The 21,249-nt window shown below is 37.7% G+C and overlaps 2 protein-coding genes and 1 long non-coding RNA gene across 4 annotated transcripts in view; 1 reads left to right on the top strand and 2 right to left on the bottom strand.

Annotated features, from left to right (window-relative positions):
• Positions 1-1,707, bottom strand: part of LOC148188664 (uncharacterized) — a 54,045-nt gene extending 52,338 nt beyond the window's left edge. The window contains exon 1 of the long non-coding RNA XR_015777401.1: positions 1,205-1,707. This is a non-coding gene — a long non-coding RNA (uncharacterized LOC148188664). The remainder of the gene's footprint in view (positions 1-1,204) is intronic.
• On the top strand, positions 1,631-13,473 carry cbln4 (cerebellin 4 precursor). Of its 2 annotated transcripts, XM_088081802.1 has the most exons (4): positions 1,631-1,689; positions 7,062-7,272; positions 11,019-11,135; positions 12,149-13,473. In XM_088081802.1, the coding sequence occupies exons 1-4, from the start codon at positions 1,658-1,660 to the stop codon at positions 12,344-12,346; spliced, it is 558 nt and encodes a 185-aa protein (XP_087937928.1). In that variant the 5' UTR covers positions 1,631-1,657; the 3' UTR covers positions 12,347-13,473. The 2 variants fall into 2 exon arrangements, with proteins under 2 accessions (XP_087937928.1, XP_042347314.1); XM_042491380.2 differs by lacking the exon at positions 1,631-1,689 and having other exon boundaries at positions 6,977-7,272.
• The window catches only part of pfdn4 (prefoldin subunit 4), an 85,979-nt gene continuing 71,400 nt past the window's right edge, over positions 6,671-21,249 (bottom strand). The window contains exon 4 of the mRNA XM_088081801.1: positions 6,671-6,985. Coding sequence (XP_087937927.1) covers positions 6,884-6,985 — 102 coding nt within the window. The 3' untranslated portion in view covers positions 6,671-6,883. The remainder of the gene's footprint in view (positions 6,986-21,249) is intronic.

Genomic DNA, 21,249 nt, shown 5'->3' with positions numbered 1-21,249 from the left:
CACTGCTAGATGCCACTAAATCCTACCAACTGCTCCTTCATAGCAAAATATTTGTTTTTTTAAACTGTACAGCACATTTTTGTATGAAATGCTTTTTACCTCTGACATCAATCACAAACCTTGATATTTCACCTTTTAACTATTAATCGTGGCTTTTTCCATTTTGCCAAATAATGTACATAAGTCTAATCTTGTCCATGAGCTGATGTATAGTATTAGCTTTAGTATTAGCACAATAATAACGGCACGTTATCACATATTGGCCAATATTGGCTTTAAAATGAAATATCTGTATCAGCCAACATGCTGATTTCTGTCAAGACCAAAAAGCAACATTTTTATTTATCTATTATTTTAATTGACAAAGTTAACATGTACATAGCATCAGCCCTAAGTTGAAGTATTTTTCTTATTTTGCACAATCAATTAATATAGCATATACTAAAAAAACATTGTTCTTCATGTCTCCATCTGCTGATGGGCCATCACAATAAGAGTATGCACAATATGATACTGATGCTCTACAGAGGAGACTTGATGATCACTTAAACTAGGTAGGAAAAACATATTTGACATTGATATCAACATCGGTTTATTAGCCAAATTAGATCTTATACATTGGTATATCTGTAAAAAAATTCAATATCATTCAGCAATGTATTTATTTTTAAAACTTAACATGTTCTGGTATGAAATGTTTTTGTTATCGCATCAATCATGAATCAAGACATTTAACCTTTTAACCATGAATTGGGACTTTTTATGTACAAAAGTCTTGTCACGTCAATAAACTGACATGTAATTTCAGCCTTTTACAAACCTTGCATTTTCATAATAAATGTGACATACAGGTGCATATATATTCATTCATAATCTCTTCCTATGCACAAATGAAACAGTTTTAACCCTGTCGGTACCTGCCCACAACATTCAGGCTGCAATGCATAACGTTAGATTTTAACACACACACAAAACTACAATTTACTATAAAAAAATGAAGGAATAACCATTATGCATGCTCAGTGTAAATGATGAAAAAGTCTTCTTGTATGCCTGAACACCGTTTAATATGTTACGGCCATTAAAATTAGCCTGAGAGGTGCAGCTCACGGTTACAACTAAAAAATACACACGTCGCTACCATCACGTTAGCCGGCTAAGCAGTTAGCTAACGTTAGCTTAGCTTAGCTAAAAATTCACTCACCGAAACATCGCAAAAAAGGTTTCTAGGTCCCGTCGGTCGTCGCTCTTGTATGTTGTCCTTAATATTGCTTAGTTTCAAACACAAAAAAAAATCCGTTTTATATTGTTTTCCACTCTTTATTGCGCACTCCTTCTCTCTGTCCGCTCTTGTTGTCTTCTCGGCTTTCCGATTAGTGTTGAACTTGCTAGCGACAGGAGGCGGGACTTAATTTACTTCTACCAATAGGTGACATTCAATCCGTCATCTGACCAACAGGAAGTGATGAAACGTTGCTGTGTGCATTTACTTCAGTATTTATATTTTATCCAACATTATCCTTCTAATCCACAACACTTCAGAGGCAAATATTGTACTTTCACTCCACTACATTTGTCTTAAAGCTTTAGTTATTTTCAGAAGAAAGTTTTTACACTCTTCCGGTCCAGTAAAAAACATGTTTCTCCAGCTGTGTTGATGTTGATTGTTTATGATAAACTGAAAGTGGAGTGTTCCTAAATATGTTGAGAAATGTTTTCTGCTTCTGAAGTTAAATAAACCCTTTAAAACTCACCTGGATCAGCTGGAAACTGCATTATCACAGAGTTGAAAATAGGGCTTTTATCCCTGACTTTTTAAAGATACATGGTTATAACAGGACAGCCATGCTACAAACATATGATGATCTTACAGACCATGATGCATTACTTTAGACTCAGCTACCCAACAGTATATAAAAAATGAGCACAATATTTAACATCTCCAACAGAAAAAATCACTAATGCAGAATGTTAATCTAAAAACATCAGAAAGAATAGTAAAACACCGGCAGGGGGAAATTTTTCTTTTACTTTTTTTCCAGTGTTAAAAATACTTGTAATGTAGTTGTTTTTTTAACAGTTTAAATTTAGCATTAGATTTTACTACTTCTTCCCCCACTGCCAAGAAAAGAAAAACCAAATGTAATAACAACTAAATAATTTTGACAGCTTACTTTTACCCTTTTTTTCTGTCTTTACAAAATAATAGTAATACTAAAATAAAATCATTTTATGTAACATTTTCTCTACTGGGTAAAACTTCTTTCAGAAGTTGGTATTCTTTATTTGTATATTCAGGAAGATAACAACAACAACAACAACAACAATAATAATAATAATAATAAATGTATTGGTTATAGCACCTAGTGCCTTCCACACAAATACAGAAATAAAATTCACAAAGTGTTTCACAAAAGCAGACAATAAAAACATCAACAAAATCAAAGGCGATACAACAATAAAAACAAAAGCCACAAAAAGAAGGCAAAAGAAAAGGTCATAAAACACAGACTAAATAGAGGCCACTGAGGACCCCTAATAAAATAACTTCAGGTATCAATGCGGGAAGTTTTCTCACGATAAGGGGCCTGAGATCACTTAACAGTCAGTCCTATTAAAAAAAAGTTATAAAACTTTGTTTCCCTGTGTGAAAATTCAAAAGTGTTTCTTGGCACATTACAAACCATCCCCTCTGTCAGCTCTGAAAACTCTCTATTGCCATGGAAACATATTGACATGCACAACATTGGGCACTGAACTGTTCGGCAGAGCTGGGTGATGACACAAATCTCACAAAATGGCAGCTATTCAGGTTGGGGTGATATCCTCAGTTTGTCTTCCATTTATAGATGGATTGATGCCCAAAACAACACAGACTGAGTTTGGATTTGTAAAGTTGCTGTCAGGGATTTAAACACGTCTGATCCAAATAGTGAATACGTTTTTCATTTTTTTAGATTTTAAATGGATGTATCGTGATCGTGTGAAGACTTTCTATTGCGTTTTAAAACCCAGTTGAACTGTGCAAAATTTGGCGCTGCTTCTGATCTGTTTTTGTGATCTGCTAATGACAAGCTGTGCATGCTCTCAACATGTTTTCTGTTTTTAAACATTTATGTGTGAATCACTTTGCACCGCATCGTGTTCTGGCACAGACTGACTTTTTTGTGTGTGTGTGTGTGTGGGGGGGGGGGTGTCCAGATCCCTTTTGGTTGTTGGGCTGTTTAAAATTCAACCATTTTATCACTTTCAACAGTGTAACCTAATGATTTGTTGTTGTTCAGCCACAAAGATCAAAAAGCTGCATTCATAAGCATGGATTTAATGAGAAAGCAAATGATTCCCCAACATCAAATGTGCTTTTCAGGATTCAGGCTCATTTCAGTTTAACAGCACAAAGACAATAATTACATCAAGGTTTCTGGGGTCTCCATCCACACATCCATCTATGCATCCATCCATCTTGAAATTATACCCTTGACATTTATTGTCTGACTTATTTTTTCATAGTGTTTTTGCAGTGCCTTAAAGGTCCAGTTGTAGGATTTAGAGGGATACATTGGCAGAAACGAAATATAATATAATATAATATAAAAGGTTTGTTTTTCTAGTATATAATCACCTGAAAATAAGAATTGTGCTGTTTGCGTTACCATAAAATTAGTCCATTATATGTCCATGTTTCTACAGTAGCCCAGAATGGACAAACAAAACACTGTTTAAACATAAAACACATTTTTCTTTTTAATATAAAATTGCTTTATTCAGTGTCTGCAGGTCTGTTTGTTGAGACCTCTACAGATATTTCGGCTCTCAGTAAAAACCTTCTGAATGTCTGGATCTAAAAGAAAAAAACCGAGCACACGAGTCCGCCATGTTGCACCGCCATGTTTCTACAGTAGCTCAGAATAAACAAACCAAACACCTGCATTTTTGCGTTGGTTGTTTTAGTTAGCAGCCCCTCCCTCATAAGCTGAACAACACTGGAAAACATAGATTTTCAGCATGAAACTGAATTATACAGCATTTTTACCAATTTAAATCACTGAGTCTGTTGGATTTGGAGAGGAAGAGACCCCTGCAGGTAAATCAGCTCCTGCTAAAAACCTCCTGAACATCTGGATCTTAAGTTATCAGAGAAAAAAGGTAAGCACACATTAGCAGGTGCTGTGCAAGCTTCCCATCTCAGTCATGCCAAACAGCACTGGAAAAAACACTGATTTATAATGTGAAACTACTTCATTCATTGTTTTAACTGGTTTTAACCACCTGGTTTGTTTGTTTTGAAGAGGAAGAGACCTTGGTGGATAATTCGGCTCCCAATTAAAACCTCCAGAACAATAAAGAAAGAAAGACTCTAACCAGGAGAAGTGTCAGCTGGTTACAATCTGCAATCCTCAACACTAGATACCAACAAATCGTACACTGTTTCTTTAAGAGCCTCATTCCACATTGCATTTCACTACACATATTGCTTGTTTAAGTGACAAACAAACCTTTGAATGTTTATGTATTTGTTAACAATAGTGGTTACCTGTGTATACTTTGCTCTTAACAATAGCTGAGAAAATTCCATTTGCAGGTGAAGGCCATGCGATGCAGCTGAGAGGCTCTTAGAGGAAGTGGACCTTGAGTAAAGATTTGTATTTATTTTTTTTTTTTATCACTACTATTTCTGAGGTCATGAAATAACCTTCAAGCTCCACGCGTACTCATGAGGGTTGCAAACGCTGGAACTGGATCCCTCGGGCATGATGCAGCAGGTGCTACAAGAGATGTTATTGCATAGCATATCTCTTCAAAAGTTGAGTGGATCATCTGGAAGTTTTGAATCCACAATTCCTCTGTGAAATCGTTGGCTATCAACTCCCAGAAATCCCTCATATGTTGCTGCCCCAGTGTTTTGAACATCCATCGCCATGCTTCTTGGATTGTCGCAGAAGTCGCATAACATCACTCAGTGGAAACGCAGTCATCTTGCAATTGTGTTTTATTGACATTTTGAAAATATTGCTTAAGTTTTGTAGAAATCTGTAATGGAAACCTGCTAAGTGGGTTGTCAGATGTCACTCCACTGACCATCCCCTCCTCTGCCCAGTGACAAAATCAGCTCATACACTACGTCACTTTAGAAACGTTGATATAACATGTATGAAACGTGCAATGTAACATATTCACGATTTGCACAAAAGGACGATGCCAACATCTTCTTTTGGTGACTGAACTGTCTGAAAATGTTACATCATTTTTTTCTAGGTGATGTCAGAGTTTAGTCACTTGTGTCACATTTACAAGCAGTTGTTAATTTCCAGACCATTTTCTCAAAAGACCTTCTGCATTTAAGCCTGAATAAATATGCATGCATTATTTATTTATCTTTAGGAGATTCTTTCTTCCTATGTTTTTCTATCTTCAAATTGTATGCGTGCTGTTGACATTTTTACAAGTCTGCATATTAACTGACCTGCTGTGCTTTGACTAAAATTCCATAACTTAGCAATTATTTAAAATGAATTAATTTGCAAGGTTCTAATTAAACACCGGCCTCTATTTTTATCTACAATTAGTCCCTAATTACATAGTTTGATCGAGGAAACTAGATCATTATTAAGGATTTATGGTCTGTAAAGTAGACTATTGCTCACTTAAAAATGTCCTTATAATATAATGTCCTCCATATTTTTTTTATTTAAAGTTGCATGTACTATATGTACCTGTGTGTGTGTGTGTGTGTGTGTGTGTGTGTGTGTGTGTGTGTGTGTGTGTGTGTGATCTATAAGCTCCTCTGGGCTACAAACTGAAGGTGCCAGATCATGTAACACTTTGCAGTCAGTGGAAGGACATCAAAATTGATCTGTTGCTTTATGGGGAGCCGGTTCGTAGTGACACAAGGACAGAGGTGATTCTCTGACATCTCTAATCTATTGTCAATATTCTCACAGGACACTTTGGATGACTTGTTGATTTAATGCAGCATGAGAGGACAGAGGAGTGCAGTTTACAGCAGCTGACGCTGAGTGATGTATTACACCTAAGATCTTTTTTAGCAGATTGTTTTTAGATTTTCCTCAGATCACCAGGGAAATTATAGGTGAGATTAATTAATTGAAGTTACGGAATTTTTAACTGGGTGAGGAATGTTTCTTATCACCGATTCCTCTGGAACAAGACAGGATTGTGGAGCTGTAAATTGAACCTGAAAGATTTTCAGCCCACCTGTGCCATGAGATTATGATGAGTCACTGCATCACAGTAAAACCTGCAGCCAGGATGGACAGTCCGCTGTGGAAGATCTAAAATGAAATTCAAAATCTTTCTCAAAGTTATTTGAATTTCTATAAATCTAGATTAGGAATCTAGTTAGGAAAAATCATGAAAAATGTATTTGGAGATAATTATTTTATGGATTTGTTGGAACCAAGAGTGGGGGCTATATATTTCCAGTATCATTAACACAGACAATTAATGAATGTATATTTAAGTTGGAAGCTAATTTATGAAGAATTAGAGAAATATAAGCTTTTGGCAAATTACGCAGCGACAGTTAATTATAACTTCTACCACATGTGCGTGCGTAAAGTGGATGGCTGGGCGCGCACACACGCAGCACATCATTGCGGGGAACCGCTGCTGTCAGACGCGTTACTCGGAGTGGGAGTGAGGGCTATGGACGATTTATCGACAGATTCGCGTCTAAGACTGGAACAAGTCTTCTCTAAAACATTGCACATAGTTTGTCCAAGCTTTAAATAACCTAAATATGAGACGCATGGAGAGCAATCGGTGATCTTTGCGTTGTTTGCAAAAGAAGGTTTATTCCTTTTTTTTTTTGTCTCACTCGGATATGGCACACATCTGGATCCAATAAGAGAATTTCACAGCGTCAGACACGTCTGCGGCGGGGGGGACCAGCGGAGGGACTCGGAAACTTGTGTGGTGCAGCAGACGGTCTCTCTTTTTTTTTCCAGAATCGGATCTGAAACAGCTGAGAGAGAGAGAAAAACCATGGTGAACTCCCTCTTACTGATGCTCAGCTGGACTATCATCTCTGAGGTGGCGAGAGCTCAGAATGACACGGAGCCGATTGTCCTGGAGGGGAAATGTCTCGTGGTGTGCGACTCGAACCCGGCCACGGACTGGAAGGCTTCGTCCTCTCCGCTCGGGATCTCGGTGCGCGCCGCCAACTCCAAGGTGGCTTTCTCTGCAGTCCGGAGCAACAACCATGAACCGTCGGAGATGAGCAACAAAACGAGAATAATATACTTCGACCAGGTTAAGATGATTTTTATGCACAATATGTCCAAAAAAGTGGTTAAATTTGCTTTTGATAGCACTTTGCAATTTATCTTCCGCACCTTTTCTTGTCTTATTTGTCAATTTTAGTCTTTTTTGTGATAAACCTTCATTATTCAGCTAAATTTTGACTTGCAGAACATTAAACTGTCATTGCAGTTCAGTGTAGCTGCACCCCAGAGTTTTAGTTTGAGGCTAGTTGCAGTTGGCATGTGGATTCTGCACACACCTATCACACACACGCAGGCGAAAGTGACTGGATTAGGTTTGCATCCTGCAGAGCCCGCACATCGTGTTTGGCTCAAACTACCCACCACGCACGCGCGCACCCTCACCTACATAATACACCCCGAAAACTGAAAAAAAGCAACAACAAAAAACAAGCGTACACAAACAGGAATGTGATTAGTCATGCAGCGGTGGGCAGGTGTTTGTAACAGCATCACTCCTAAGCCCTCTCATTTGAATTACATAACGTGATCCTCTTGCTGTCAAAACACTGCAAGTGATCTGATTGGTGTGTGGATCATGTGCACGCTGTTGCTATGAAAGCAACACTTGTCAAAGGTCGCGGCTGACGCTGCAGTGGAGTCTTTAACAGGTGTGTGAGAGTCTGCAGGTACAGGAGCTCCTCCATCACTCACAGAAGCCTGCACTGTAAATACACTGTACGTCTGATGTGCTCCGCACCTTTTAGTGACACTCACGAGGCGGCATTAAACGCTATGCTGACTGACATATTCAGGGTGGATTATTTTTAGCAAGCAAAAGTAATAAAATGTTATTTATTTATCAACACTTTAATATTTATAAACGGTGTGTGTCACCTAAAGAAGCTTCTGATTCTTTCACACTGTAAAATCTGTCAAACTGATCTTACCTGAAATAATCTTGAGACCCACTGCCTTCAAAAAAGGAAATACAATTTTTATTCTTGATCTATGTTTGCATCTAATTCTTATGCTTACTTACAATTTAGCTTTATTTATTTAATTTTGTGAAGTTCTTGCAACTTCACAATGAAAATTGAAACTACTTTGTTCTTTCTAAATGTTAGTAACTTCAGTAAACTAAGTTAGTCTGACGTAACGTGATCATGACAAAGAGGATTTTGCCAGTGAGGAAGTTTGGAGATCTGCAAGTTTTGTTTGGTGTTTGGCTAACATGCTTAAGAATATACATACATATACATATTTGACTGACTACCTTGCAACCAGTGATATATATATATATATGTAGCACAGTAAACGTGGTTTACTGAAGTCGCTTAAACTTGGAAAGATGTTTGGCACATTTTCGGTGCTTTTTATTCTTCATCTATTTCATAATTTTGGCTGTGATCATGCATATGGTTTAAATTTTGGCAAGATTGTGGTTTTTAAAAAAAAATCTTTGTTCAATTTGTTTAATTTCCAGCTCAACTCCTACAATATGTCTAAAATAGACATGTTACTGTTAAGTGCAAAAAATGCGCCACTGAAACCCATTCAAACTGCAATTTTCGATCCCACAGCCATCAAAGCATAAAAACATGCACTGTATTATTTCTGGGTGTCATTCTGGGCTTTTGTTTTGTAATTTTTATTGTTTGATGGCGTTATATATTACTATATTTGGCATGTGGAGAAAATACATGCTATTTTCACTATGTGCATTGTCACAATCAATGGCTGTGATAATTATTTTAAAAACTCTACTTTGCATATAGTGTACAATTTTCATCTAAACACATTGTGGCATCATGACAAAAACCTGGCATTTGAAGGGTTAAAATTTTGAAAATTAATGAATATTTGGTATTTATGATTAGGACTGATGTTGGTCAAAAAAACTAAATGAAAGTAGAAAATCATATTAATGTATATTATGTTTTAAAGCTTGATTTTGAAATGCACATTTTGTGCACAGAGCTATATGAGTGTGTGTAATATTAAAGCGGGCCCTAAGGGTTAAGTTGCAACAACTTTACAAAATGAAGAAGACATGACTAAAATTTTAGTAAACTTAACCATCATATATAATGAAACAGAAAAAAGGACTTATAGTTTTATATACTTGCATTTTTCAAGGCAATCGGCTTCCTTTTTTTTTTTTTACAAGTACAATCAACTTGTTAGATTTTACAGTGCAGGCATCTTATTAGTGTAAAGAAAAAAAATGTCATCAAGCCTAATCTTTTTTTTTGTGTGTGCAAAAGTTCAATGCTGGGTCGAGGTCCACTGAGAGAAAGAGTTGAATTGGATATGTTTTGAAGTGTGTTGCATTCAGTTTGTGTATAAGCGGCCTGGTGTGAGTGTTGTGTGCACTGACATACACTGAACAAAAACTTAAAAGGAACACTGTTGTCTCTGCGCCTGTTTTTCACAGGTTGGAGTTAAAAATCTAATGTGATCAACAGATAAATTGCTGTCAAATTTTGGTCAGAAATTTTATTAAAATCAGTGTTGGTCAGCACTTCTTCTTTTCCGAGATAAACCACACACCTGGTGTGTCATATCAAAATGCTGATTTAACAGCCTCATTAGTACTCAGGTGTGCCTTTGGACGAGCACAATAAAAGGCCGCTCTAAAATGTGCAGTTTTATGACAAAACAATGCCACAGATGTCCCAAGTTTTGAGGAACTGGATGTTTAACTCACACAAGACGTCTCCAGTTTCATTTCCCTTCATTTTTCAGAAAAATTCCCTCACACTGTCTTACAAAAATAGTGCTTTCAATGAGATGTTTCTGTAACTAGATCTTTATAAGAGTTACTAAAATGCTGCCTTAAAATAATTATTTTTCTCCAAGTTTTGTTTTGCTCGTCCCTCTCCTGTGGACCTGTTTGGAAAGAGACGTATGAAGTATTCTGTTATTCTTTGTCCCTGAATTTGGCAGTACATCCAACCAGCCTCTCAGCTGCAACAAGTTGGGTAGGCTGACAAACTGGTGTCAGGTCAGCACTATGGTGAGGATTGTGAGCTATGAGTAGCTTCCTTGAGACAGTTTCTCACAGTCTGTGCAGATATTCTTCTTTTGTGCAAACCTTTTGTTGCATCAGCTGTCCAGGCAGCTGGTCTCAGATGATCGTGCAGGTGAGGAGGCTGGATGTGGAGTTCCTGAGACGGTGTAGCTACATATTAACAGAAATAACATTAAATCTAGCTTACAGGAGGGAAATGAACAGATTTCAACTCAGGGAAGCTCGTCTGCATGCACATCGTCCTCAGGGTCCTGACCTAAGAGCAGGTCGTCTACGTAACTGACTTGTTGCGGTTGTAAGGTTGGTTGGATGTACTGCCAAATTTGGGGAAACAACATCTGAGATTGCTGCTTATAAAATTAACATTCAGTTCATGGGCAGCAGCTCTGGTGGATATTCCTGCAGTCAGCACAATAACGGCACATTTCTTCAAACTTGTAACAACTGTGTGATTTAACTACACATTTCAGTGTTTCTATTATTGTGTCCATCCTAACACACACCTGTTTAAGAATGATGCTGTTTTATCAGCATGTTTTTATGCCACACCTGTCAGGTGGATGAATAATCCAGGAAAAGGAGATTTGCATCCAAAATTTTAAAGTGATATTGCTATATAGTGCATAAAAAATCTTTGTGTTGTGTTTTTGTTCAGCGTTGTTAATTCTAAATGCTAATGGAAATGAAAGCCTTTGTTGTACAGCTGGCTACACAGTATGGACACCTTTGTCACAGTGTGTGTTTTTCTTCTTCTCTCGTAGATTCTTGTGAATATAGGAAACTACTTCACATTTGAATCAGTATTTTTGTCCCCAAGAAAAGGAGTCTACAGTTTTAACTTCCATGTCATAAAAGTGTACCAGAGCCAAACCATACAGGTATTATTTTTGGTTTATTTCACAGAGATAAAGTGGGACAAAATGTCTTTTTTAGGGAATAATGAAGTTACTGATGTGGGGTGGGCGGTTAAACGTCATGTTTCATTTTTTTAAAAAAAGAAAAGAAAAGGAAGTCTACTTTTACTGTTATATTTGAAGCCCAACTCTGGGGAGAAAAAAATGCAAAACTCATACAACATATCTCAGAGTCACATAAGAGAAGGTCTATTTATTGCAATTCACTCTTAATAGAGGCAAATCACAAAGAGTTTAAGATGTATACCCTAACCTTAATCTTAACATTTAACCCTAATATTTTAATGGCATAATCATAATTTTTGTGTTTGATTTTTTCTTTTTGATAAAGCTACAAGAGAAATTGTAGAGGCATATTTAAAGTCACTTCTCAAAAAGGTCCTGTACAGATTTTTCCCCAAAGATTTATCTTATTTGTGCCGATATGTTTTAGGTGTTCTCTTTGTTTATTTTACTGTTTTCATCTCTGTTTATTGTATTTCTTTGTACCTTATTTTATTTTTTATCTGTACTTTAATTGTCAGATTTCATTTAACTGTAGAGGACCTACTGAATTGCTTGAAATACCACCTCATGCTAGCGTAAAAACCTTTCTGCGATGAATGGGAGTTTTTTCTAAATTGGTGTTTTTCCATTAGGTGAATTTTTAACTCACAATTTCAATTTTGGCAAGTTGATGGTTAATGGAAACCTGCCAAGTGACTGTTGGATTTCCTTGACTACCCTTTTTCTGCTTTTTCAAAAACTCATGAATGAGAATAAATGCTTCATTGTAAGACGTAGACCGACCTTAATGCCCTTCCTTTTATATCTGATATAGGCCCACAGTATGAGTGTTCATTAGTAGTTGTACGACGAGTTAAACACTTTGTGATCATCAAGTTAAGATCTTACAAATAAGATATAAACTCTTGTAAACATTTTTTCTAAATTACTACTTTTGCTTTACTGTGCTAATTGTTATTTCTGTTGTCCAGGTGAACTTGATGTTGAATGGGAAACCGGTCATTTCTGCATTTGCGGGTGACAAAGACGTAACTCGTGAGGCGGCCACCAATGGAGTTCTGCTCTATTTAGAAAAAGAGGACAAAGTCTACCTAAAGCTGGAGAAGGGAAACCTAGTTGGTGGATGGCAATACTCAACATTTTCTGGCTTTCTTGTGTTTCCTCTGTAAAAAAAAAAAAAAAAGAAAAGAAAAAAGAGAAAAAAGAAAAAAGAAACGAAGATTGTAAGCTTACTGACTTCTTCATAATGTGTTGTCACTGTATAATCAAAACATTGCTGCTGCGTCCGCTGGATTTCGCCAAATTGTTGAAAAATTATAGATGGGAATGGATCAGGACAGAGAGGGATTGGAAATTGACTTCGGAAATAGTTCACATTCTCTGGATGTGCCGAGTCCCCGTCCAGATGAGAGAGACTTGAAATGTTCCCTATCGCTACTGTATGTTCCTGTCACTCAAGCAGCCTCAGAGAGGAACACTAAAACATCCCAAAAGTACTTTTCAAACTTTGACTTGTCGAAATATATTTAGCATACTGATTTTTATCATGGCAACTGTTGCATTCAAGTACATCTGCCTTCTGGGTGTAAAATGTATATGCTTGTGTTACTTGTGTGACTTGTCATCACCAAAGTATTCACATTGTAAGTATTTCGGGAGGGGATGTCTAATTGTTCCAGGTCAAGAGGTGGTCAAATGAGAGGGATGATGGTGGTGTAGGTCACCTTGAATTTGATTCATTTATTTATTTTTTAAAGGAGATTAATGCTTATTGCAAAGCGTGTTTAGTGATCAGAGGCATGGATGGATTAATGAATAGGCCTATCTGGCACAAGGGTCCACACTGACCCCTTGGGCGTCTGGGCTTCATCTGCAATGTCACTGAAAGACTACATACAACTTCAGACACCAAATGACTGCAGAGCGGTGCAAAATGACCACAAAAAGATGCAAAACGACCAAAACAACACACAAATTGATTTCAAAGAGTCACAAAAGGACCACAAAGCATTAGAAAAGACAACAAAGAGATGCATAACAACCTCAAAGACAAAAAAGGACTACAAAGAAGCACAAAATGACCACAAATTGATGCAGAACAAGTACAAAGAGAAACTAAACAACACAAATGAGACTCATGACTGGTCTGCATCGATATATCATTAAGTAGGAGGGACAGGGGTCTTGTATGCATCTGTGTCCCGGGCAAAGTCTCCGACTCCCACTGCGGTACTGTAATGTGCTGTACCTTACCCGTCCTGCCACTTGCACATATGACCCGACAACTGACACAAGATCCCAGAAATTAAATTAAAACAAAATTCTACTGCAAATAAATTGCCGGGTACCGAGGGGTAACCGACCCTATAAAGGACTGTAGCCCAGGGGCCCATTGTGTCATAAACCTCCCGTGATCAGAGCTCAGATTTAATCATATTTCTGATCATTCATGCTCACTGCTGATACCAATATTTTGCTTTTGATAAATAATAGTGGTAAGTTAACTTTAAACCTAGAAATTATATCTATATTTAAAACGTTCTCATCCCAAGTCGTCACATATTGTTGCTTTGCAGTGGATTCCTGCGTCTACATATTACATATTATTATTATCCACAACACGTTCTCATCCCACCGCGTATGGTGCCTCTCTGTCAGTGACCTTCTGCGTCTCTTTATGACGTTTTAGGTATCCTTCTGCTTCAGCTATTTATGCTCCAGGATGCTGTTATTGTAATGCCAACAAATGCACATGGTGGGATGATGCAACACGGTACCTCTGTTTACACAACGTGAGCACATGGCAATTAACCGGACTGTCAGGATGGTTGGGATTAAGACTGTTGGGTTTAAGCAAAGAAGGCACATGGTAAGGTGTAGAAGAAAAAGCACACATGCGCACAGAAAGTGAACTACAAACTCCAGCACTAAAGTCAGTTGTTTGTGCGACGAATCCACCTACCCAACCATCAGGCCTATAAATGCACTTGTGCCATATGTTATGTTGTTACCGGCAGCATTATCACCTGACCATGTCCTTCAGTGTTTCATGCCCACGTGTCCGACGCTGTCTCAAGTGTCAAAAGTCCAAGACAGCTTCTGCACATTGCATGTGGACGTGCCCGATGCCGTTCAGCTGTCCATTGGTGTATCCTAACAACACCAGCGGTTCTATCAAGGTGCATTCTCATCTGATACTTTCCAGCCACATTCTGGTTGGACGCGGAGGGTGGGTTTTGGCGTCATGCTTGTCCACTGAAAGCACTGACAGCGCGGACATGTATGACGCGTTCGGAGTGAGAACAGGCTGGTATCCACCTGTGTCTGTTGTTGATTTTCCAGGATGCCACCATCATGATGTCAACTCAAGCACATGGTGGGATTATGCTGCACGTGGTTATGATTACGCAACAAAAGCACATGGCAACAAATGCCGGGACATCAACAAAAGCACATGGTTAGGCTTAGGCAAAATACACATGGCAAGGGGCAGAAAAAAGAGAAGTGAACACCGACCTTCTGCATGAAAGTCTGAGGTTTGTTCAATTCATCTGCCCCTCCCGCTCACCTATAGGGACCTGCGCGCTCCTTATATTACGTCATTACCAGCAGTGTTTCAACCTGACAACATCCAGCAGTGTATCATACCGATGCGACAGGTTCAGTCCCGCTGTGCTCTCAACTGATGCTTCCTGTCCGCTGCTGCAGCAAGTGCCATCTGTCCATCCAGCCACTCTAGCCGTCCAGTGGCGTATCATAACACCCCAAAAGGTTCTGTTTGGCCAAGTTTTAAGCTGACGCGGCCCAGCAGTGTATCATACCACCACGAATCTTACATCAAAATCACTGCAAAAGTGGCAGTATTTGACAACTTTGGAATGAGAACGGGCTGCTTTATACCACTAACTTGTTTTGCCGAATATGTTTTGAGGGAAACATAATTCTAGCCTGGATTCTGTTTAATGAATATTTTCTTGTACCTCTGACTCTGGACACTGGGGTTAGCATCCTGAGTCGTATGTATGGTTGGGTTTAGGCACCAGAAGCACTTTGGTTAAATATTTTTACATTACCAGTTGATCTGATTTTTAATTGTATGTGAACTGTGTTGCTGATGAACCCACAGCGTATTATACTCTTCAGATTTATGAAGCATTTTATTTTTGTTGTTTACAACTTTAGTGTTTTGGTCCACTTTCTCCACACTCATCAGCACTTTTTTTGGATGCAGCAGGCAGCTGTTTTCAACAAAAACGCTACGCTACTGTCCAAGCTACCAGACAGCAGACAGACAATGCTAGTGACTAATTTAGCAGCTAATGAGCCAAGTATTTCCCTTTAAAATGTGATGATATCTTAGTGTTTACAGCTCATTTTTGCTGCCCCCATGTGGCCAAAAAATTACTTTTCATTGCAGGTTGTATCTCACTCTTTCCCTGACATTAACCAAGTGCTGTCAGTGCCTAATCATAACCATAACAGATGTCAATAATCCTTTAGTTGGTACAGTATGAGTGGATATAGTTGGTATAACAAGTCAAATAGTTGCCACTGAACATTTTGTGACTTGTCAGATAAAGTTTCCTCATTATGTTGATAAAAAAACTTAATTCAGGCAGCTTTACTTTTCTCTTGAAATGTATTTGCTTTTAAAAAACTAGCAGTATATAAATGTAATTTCTACCTGTGTATTTATAATGTTTCTTGCACAAGTAAACTTGTGGTTTATGGACCTTAATAAAGTTTAATGGACATCTGAGAACCTTAATTAGTTAACACGCAGATAATAAACAGATTCCTGTCACTGCTGGTGAGCATAAACAGCTTCCACTGGGCAGCCTGGGATAACTGATGAATTAATAAATTCCCTAATTGTTGCTCTTGAGCTCAATGTGCGCTTACAGTTTGTGATGGCTCTCCCCTTCATGTCGACAGCAGAGATACTGGCTGCCTTACTGCAGTGTGTGCTGCTGCAGTGTGCAGCTGTTAAAACCAACCCGAAAGCTTGCTGAGGCTTTTCTGGAGAGTTTATTTAAATCAGTATTTCACCCTGAAACAATAATCTGCACCCTCATCAGGTTGAACCTCTCTGAAGTGTTTTGGGCGTTTGCTGATCAGATTTAAGTTGCTACGTGTTGTTTGCTGACACATTTTTGTCAGTGACTGATAAGTTGCCCTTGGCATCATTGGAGTTTTCGTTTTTTGTGACCGGAAAAATGTTTGATGGCGGTTTTCTTTTCTTTTTTTTTCCTTTTTTTTTAAGTCTTCTGGTGTGAATAAAGAGGCAGAGGTAGATATGACAGCAGTGTGCAGCTCAAAAAGCCTACTGAAGGTTTACAGCTACAGTTGTGTCACACTTCATTCCAACAATTGCTCAAGGAAACAGGGCTGAAGGTTTACTCGCTGATGTTAGGACTGCTAACATATTCAATGACAGAGCTTTAAGTGTAAAAGAAATGTGGCAGTTACTGAATCACACTGCTATTTTTACTATGTATGTTTATTTTGCTAAACTGAGACAATTTATATTTTGGATCTACTTTAACTTGTCTCACATTGTTTGGCTCATAATGATTGTGGAAGCTGGACTGTAAGGATCATACTTACAGCAGGTTATTATATTATCACTTAATTTGTATTTAAATGAAGGAAATGTAATCTATGTGATAAAAAAATTTAATGTGGTCATTAAATGTTCCATTTAATTAATTTATCGAAAAATTCCGGCGATAGATGATGAATAAATATCATGATTTTTATAAAATGATTTTTCCAAAGGATTTCCTTTTTTTTTTCCATGACCAGTCAAATTCACTTTGGCAAACTGGCAAATCAGATCAACTGGTGCTGTTCTGAAGGATGTACCTCCCTCCTTCAGTCTTTTAGAGAACAGCTATTCTTCTTTATTTCTAAGAGACAAAACAAGTAAATGGTACAAGGACACACATTAGTGAATAAAACGACTGAAATCGAACATTTTGTGAATAATTTCCCAGATGAATGAATGTTTTCATTAGCCAGTCCCTCCAGGATTTTAGGTTCTGTTTGTGGGATTTTCGTGCCCTGAAATGCCTGATTTCACAGCAGTTCTAATAAAATACTGCAGCGTATGTTGTGATATTTATAGTTGTTTTTGCTACAATAAAATCTACAGGGTCACTAAAATTTGCAAAAATAGTCACAGACTGCGAAGTTATTATTATGAGCGTCCAGTGTTTCCCTCAGAATTAGAAATTTTTGACAACAGCGAGGGTGCAGGACAGCTGATCGCTGATGATCAGACACTTCAATCAACGCAGTGCTGAATGACCGTCTGATTTAGCTACTCTCCTCCTGCTCTCTCTGCCCAGTGAGCACAAGCTAACACAGCATAATGTGATCTCATCACTACTCATCATATGCTGCTGGGGCTGAAGCCGTGCAGCAGTGATGAACATCCGACACTGAGCCGTTTATCTCATCACATCAACACTGAACAGCTTAACACGTTAGCTGTGTGATGCTAACAGTTAGCCAAATCCCTCTGAGTGTGTGTGACTCACAGGTGCAGAGCTCACACTCCTGCAGCAGAAGTCTCAAGAACAGAGAGAGAGGGGCTGAGTGAATCAATAGGCTGCACGCAGTTTTACAATGAAGTTAGATTTAACCCGTCTTAATTGGTCAAATTTGTGGTTTAGCTGCGGTGATTGGACAAAATTGCAAGGTTGCACAGAATTCAGTGATTGGCCAAATTTGCGTTAATTGTTGTCATTGCAACATCACAAAATCCTGGAGGGACTGAATACGTTTAAACATTATTAGCAATCATTTAAAAACTTTTTTCCATACATTGCTGTTTAGTTGTATAATCTAAATGAATGAAATGATCATCAATAATTTCATAGTTATTTAAATGTTTATATTGATTATAAATATGGCACATTCCAGCCTCCACTGATGCCAATCTGCAATTATAAACATAACACTTCTGAAATGAATCTTAAAGTTACAAAAAGTTTTCATTTTGGTGCTGTGCAAGCAGACATAACCACTTTCAATGATCTGTAGTATGTTGTATGCATATAAATCCTTAATTTAGTCTTTAGCAAATAGGGACTTCTGCAATTTAGGTAACTGTCTGTGATTTTAGACTCATTTTTCCAGCAGCATCGAAGAGTTGAAACACAGCCAGAACTGTCAGTCTCACTTCAAATTTGCTGCAGTGATGACAAAGGTTTTTTTTTCTTCTTCTCTTTCTTTATCTTATGTTCGTATTATGTCTCTGAATTTGGTCTCAGAAGTGGAATGAAAAACCCATTTCATGTATCGGTTGTTGAAAGTAGCATAACCTGCAAAAACAATTTTGGGATAGTTGAGGATTCAGGGGGTGCAGCTGAATCTACATTTTAACAAACCATCTTCCTGGTACAGTTTCATTTGTGAGAAAATATCGCTGTCTTGAAAGAAGGTGTCTGATGATAGAAAAGGATGTGGTTTTGCATTTGCTTGCAAATTTAAACACCAGACATTCTAACACCATATCATTTTTGTCTCATTATACAGACAAATGTGTTAAAATGAATTTAATTTTTTTTGCAGGTACTACTTTTCAGCCTCTTTGCATTCATACCCAAATATTAGATTTATTTGTTGTTTTCAATGTGGATGTCATCACTCCTACCAAGACATCAAATAATTTTGTTTCAGGCTATTTGATTTCTGTCTCCTTCCAAATCAACCTTGGTGAGTAAAGGTGGGGCTCTGAGAAATGTCCTTAATCATTGCACTGAGTTGAATTTACTGTGTGAGTACTTACATTCAGCCTTTGTGGAAACAGAAACCGTGCACTTACGTCCACAACAGAAATATCTGATTTCATCATCGTACTAACGGCCTTAAATATATGCCTAGAACTGTTTATGAGCTGATTTTTCCTTGTTGTTTTGGGAGAAAAACTTCATGTAGTGTCTCAAATGCACAGAATGATGTAAATATAAGTGAACATTAAATCTTTACAATTGTATGTTGTGATTCCCAAATGACGTGGACTTTGACTTATTGAAAGTGCAAAGATCATTTTCAATGAAACTCATTGAAAAGCATATTTGGGGCATTTTTCACATATAAAAAAAGCTCAAAAGCATTTTAAAATCAGGCAGGGAGGCTTAACTATCAGATCTGTTTTACATAGAAATATATGAAATGGACATAAACTCTTAACAATGTATTAGCCTACATGGTGGTGGACACGAAATTGGTTATATATCAGTTTGGCAGCACAAAATAATGTCGATGAGGATCTTTCAACCCAGTCCCTCACTCTCAACTTGTTGAAGAACGACACTTTGTCAGCAGCCCTTAGCAACAGACACTGACCGTAAAGGTACCGTTGGGCTGAAATAAGAGATGCACCTTGTGGTGGCTGCTTTTGCTGCTTTGGGCGATCACCATTGCATGAAAAGTGAGAAAGTCTGCATATAGGCGCATTCATCTGGGAGAACACTGTTTACTGTGTGAAACCAAAAGTCAATCAAGTTATTAAAAACAGTCTAGTGTGCTAGTGTGTGTAGCATAGTGACATATGTTATGTGATGTTTGTGACAGATTAGTAACAACTGTACAAACAGTGATGTCTTTTCCTAACCTAACTATGTGCTTTTGTTGCCTAAAGTAAAGCTAAAAATTAAGCTTTTCACCTTTGTTCTAAGTTTATTTTTATAAGAGACTGGATGCATTTAACGAGCAGAAACTGTACATTTTGTGTAAAAATTGAAGCACATTTGGAAAAGACAGAATTCATGTAATGAGTGGAAATCGTCATTCCCAATAGTCCAAAACTGATACAGGAGGGAAACTTTTGACATGTGTAGGGCTACTGACCAAGCCTCGCTATTTGACGATGGTATGAGAACGTGTTGTTCCTAAACCTAACCAATCTCTGAGCGTTTCACATCATAAACCACACTAATGAAATGTTTGAAAATGGAACTGTTTGTAATAAATTGGCATTGTTTATGTGCTGCCAGCACGTTAAACTATAAAAAGAAATGAGTGTCTGTGCTATGAGAAGACATGTTGAATCATTATAAAACTACCTCAACTTGTCTTTTCAAATTTAGTCAACTTAAACTGGATAGACACTAACTTTACAATGTATTTTAACTCATTTCGTGCCTGCCACATAATGCTGTCGTGTCCATTTCACATACTTCTGTGAGACACTGTTGGAGCTGAGAGATTGAGACTCAAATGACCCATTTTATCAGCTTACCCATGAAACTGCATCACCATGATAAATACACATTTAGTCTTTAAAGTTGTTCTGAAATAATAACAACTGTACATATAAAAACAAAACAAACTCTATAATTAAAACACTGTTCTAACTTGATAAGCCAACCAGTCATGTGGATTGGTGCAGGATGTGGTGCTACACCAATAACACAAGTAAAAAACCTGTCAAACATTTAGAATAAAGAAGACATCTGTGTCTTTAGAAATTGTTACATGGTGCCGTCAGTGGACGAGCAGAGGTTTCTAATGACCTTTTATCTGACATGTATTTCTTTGGAATTAAAGTGGCAGTAAATGTGTTGAATTCCTCTCTCTCATTTTTGTGTTATATCTTGAAAAAGCAATAATACCCTCTGTTAATGAATCTGATCCTAAAATCATTTGCTGGGAGATTATCTGCCACTGCAGCTTGATTTGTTCGCGGGTGTGTTCGTGCCGTCAGATTGACTGTTTGCAAGATAAGAAAGATCCAGCAAGAAAGTCATTTTAAGTAAACTGCATATCTCTCGACTTAACATGAATTTCATTAGACAGCAAACAGAAGGTCATCCTGAGAACTTTACACTCTGTGATTTTATGGTCGTGTAGCTGAAGGGAGAAAAAAAAAACTGCTGCAGAAAAGGGGAGAATTTTAGTGACACAAGTACTGTCCTCAAAGCTATATGGTGGCAGGTGTGCTGAGTTGAATTTCAAACTTAAATGTGACCTTTCTTCTGGCATTTCAGAGGACAATATCGAGTAGTGATTGAATATATTTTCTCTAAACAGAGGAGCACTTTACGCAGATTGTTTCCAGCAC

Source organism: Plectropomus leopardus, chromosome 9 (genome assembly GCF_026936395.1).
Source record: "Plectropomus leopardus strain MGB_pleo_1.0 chromosome 9, ASM2693639v1, whole genome shotgun sequence".
NCBI classification, from domain to species: domain Eukaryota; kingdom Metazoa; phylum Chordata; class Actinopteri; order Perciformes; family Serranidae; genus Plectropomus; species Plectropomus leopardus.
The sequence above is the reverse complement of the archived record's forward strand: the minus strand, read 5'-3'. Positions and strand labels throughout refer to the sequence as shown.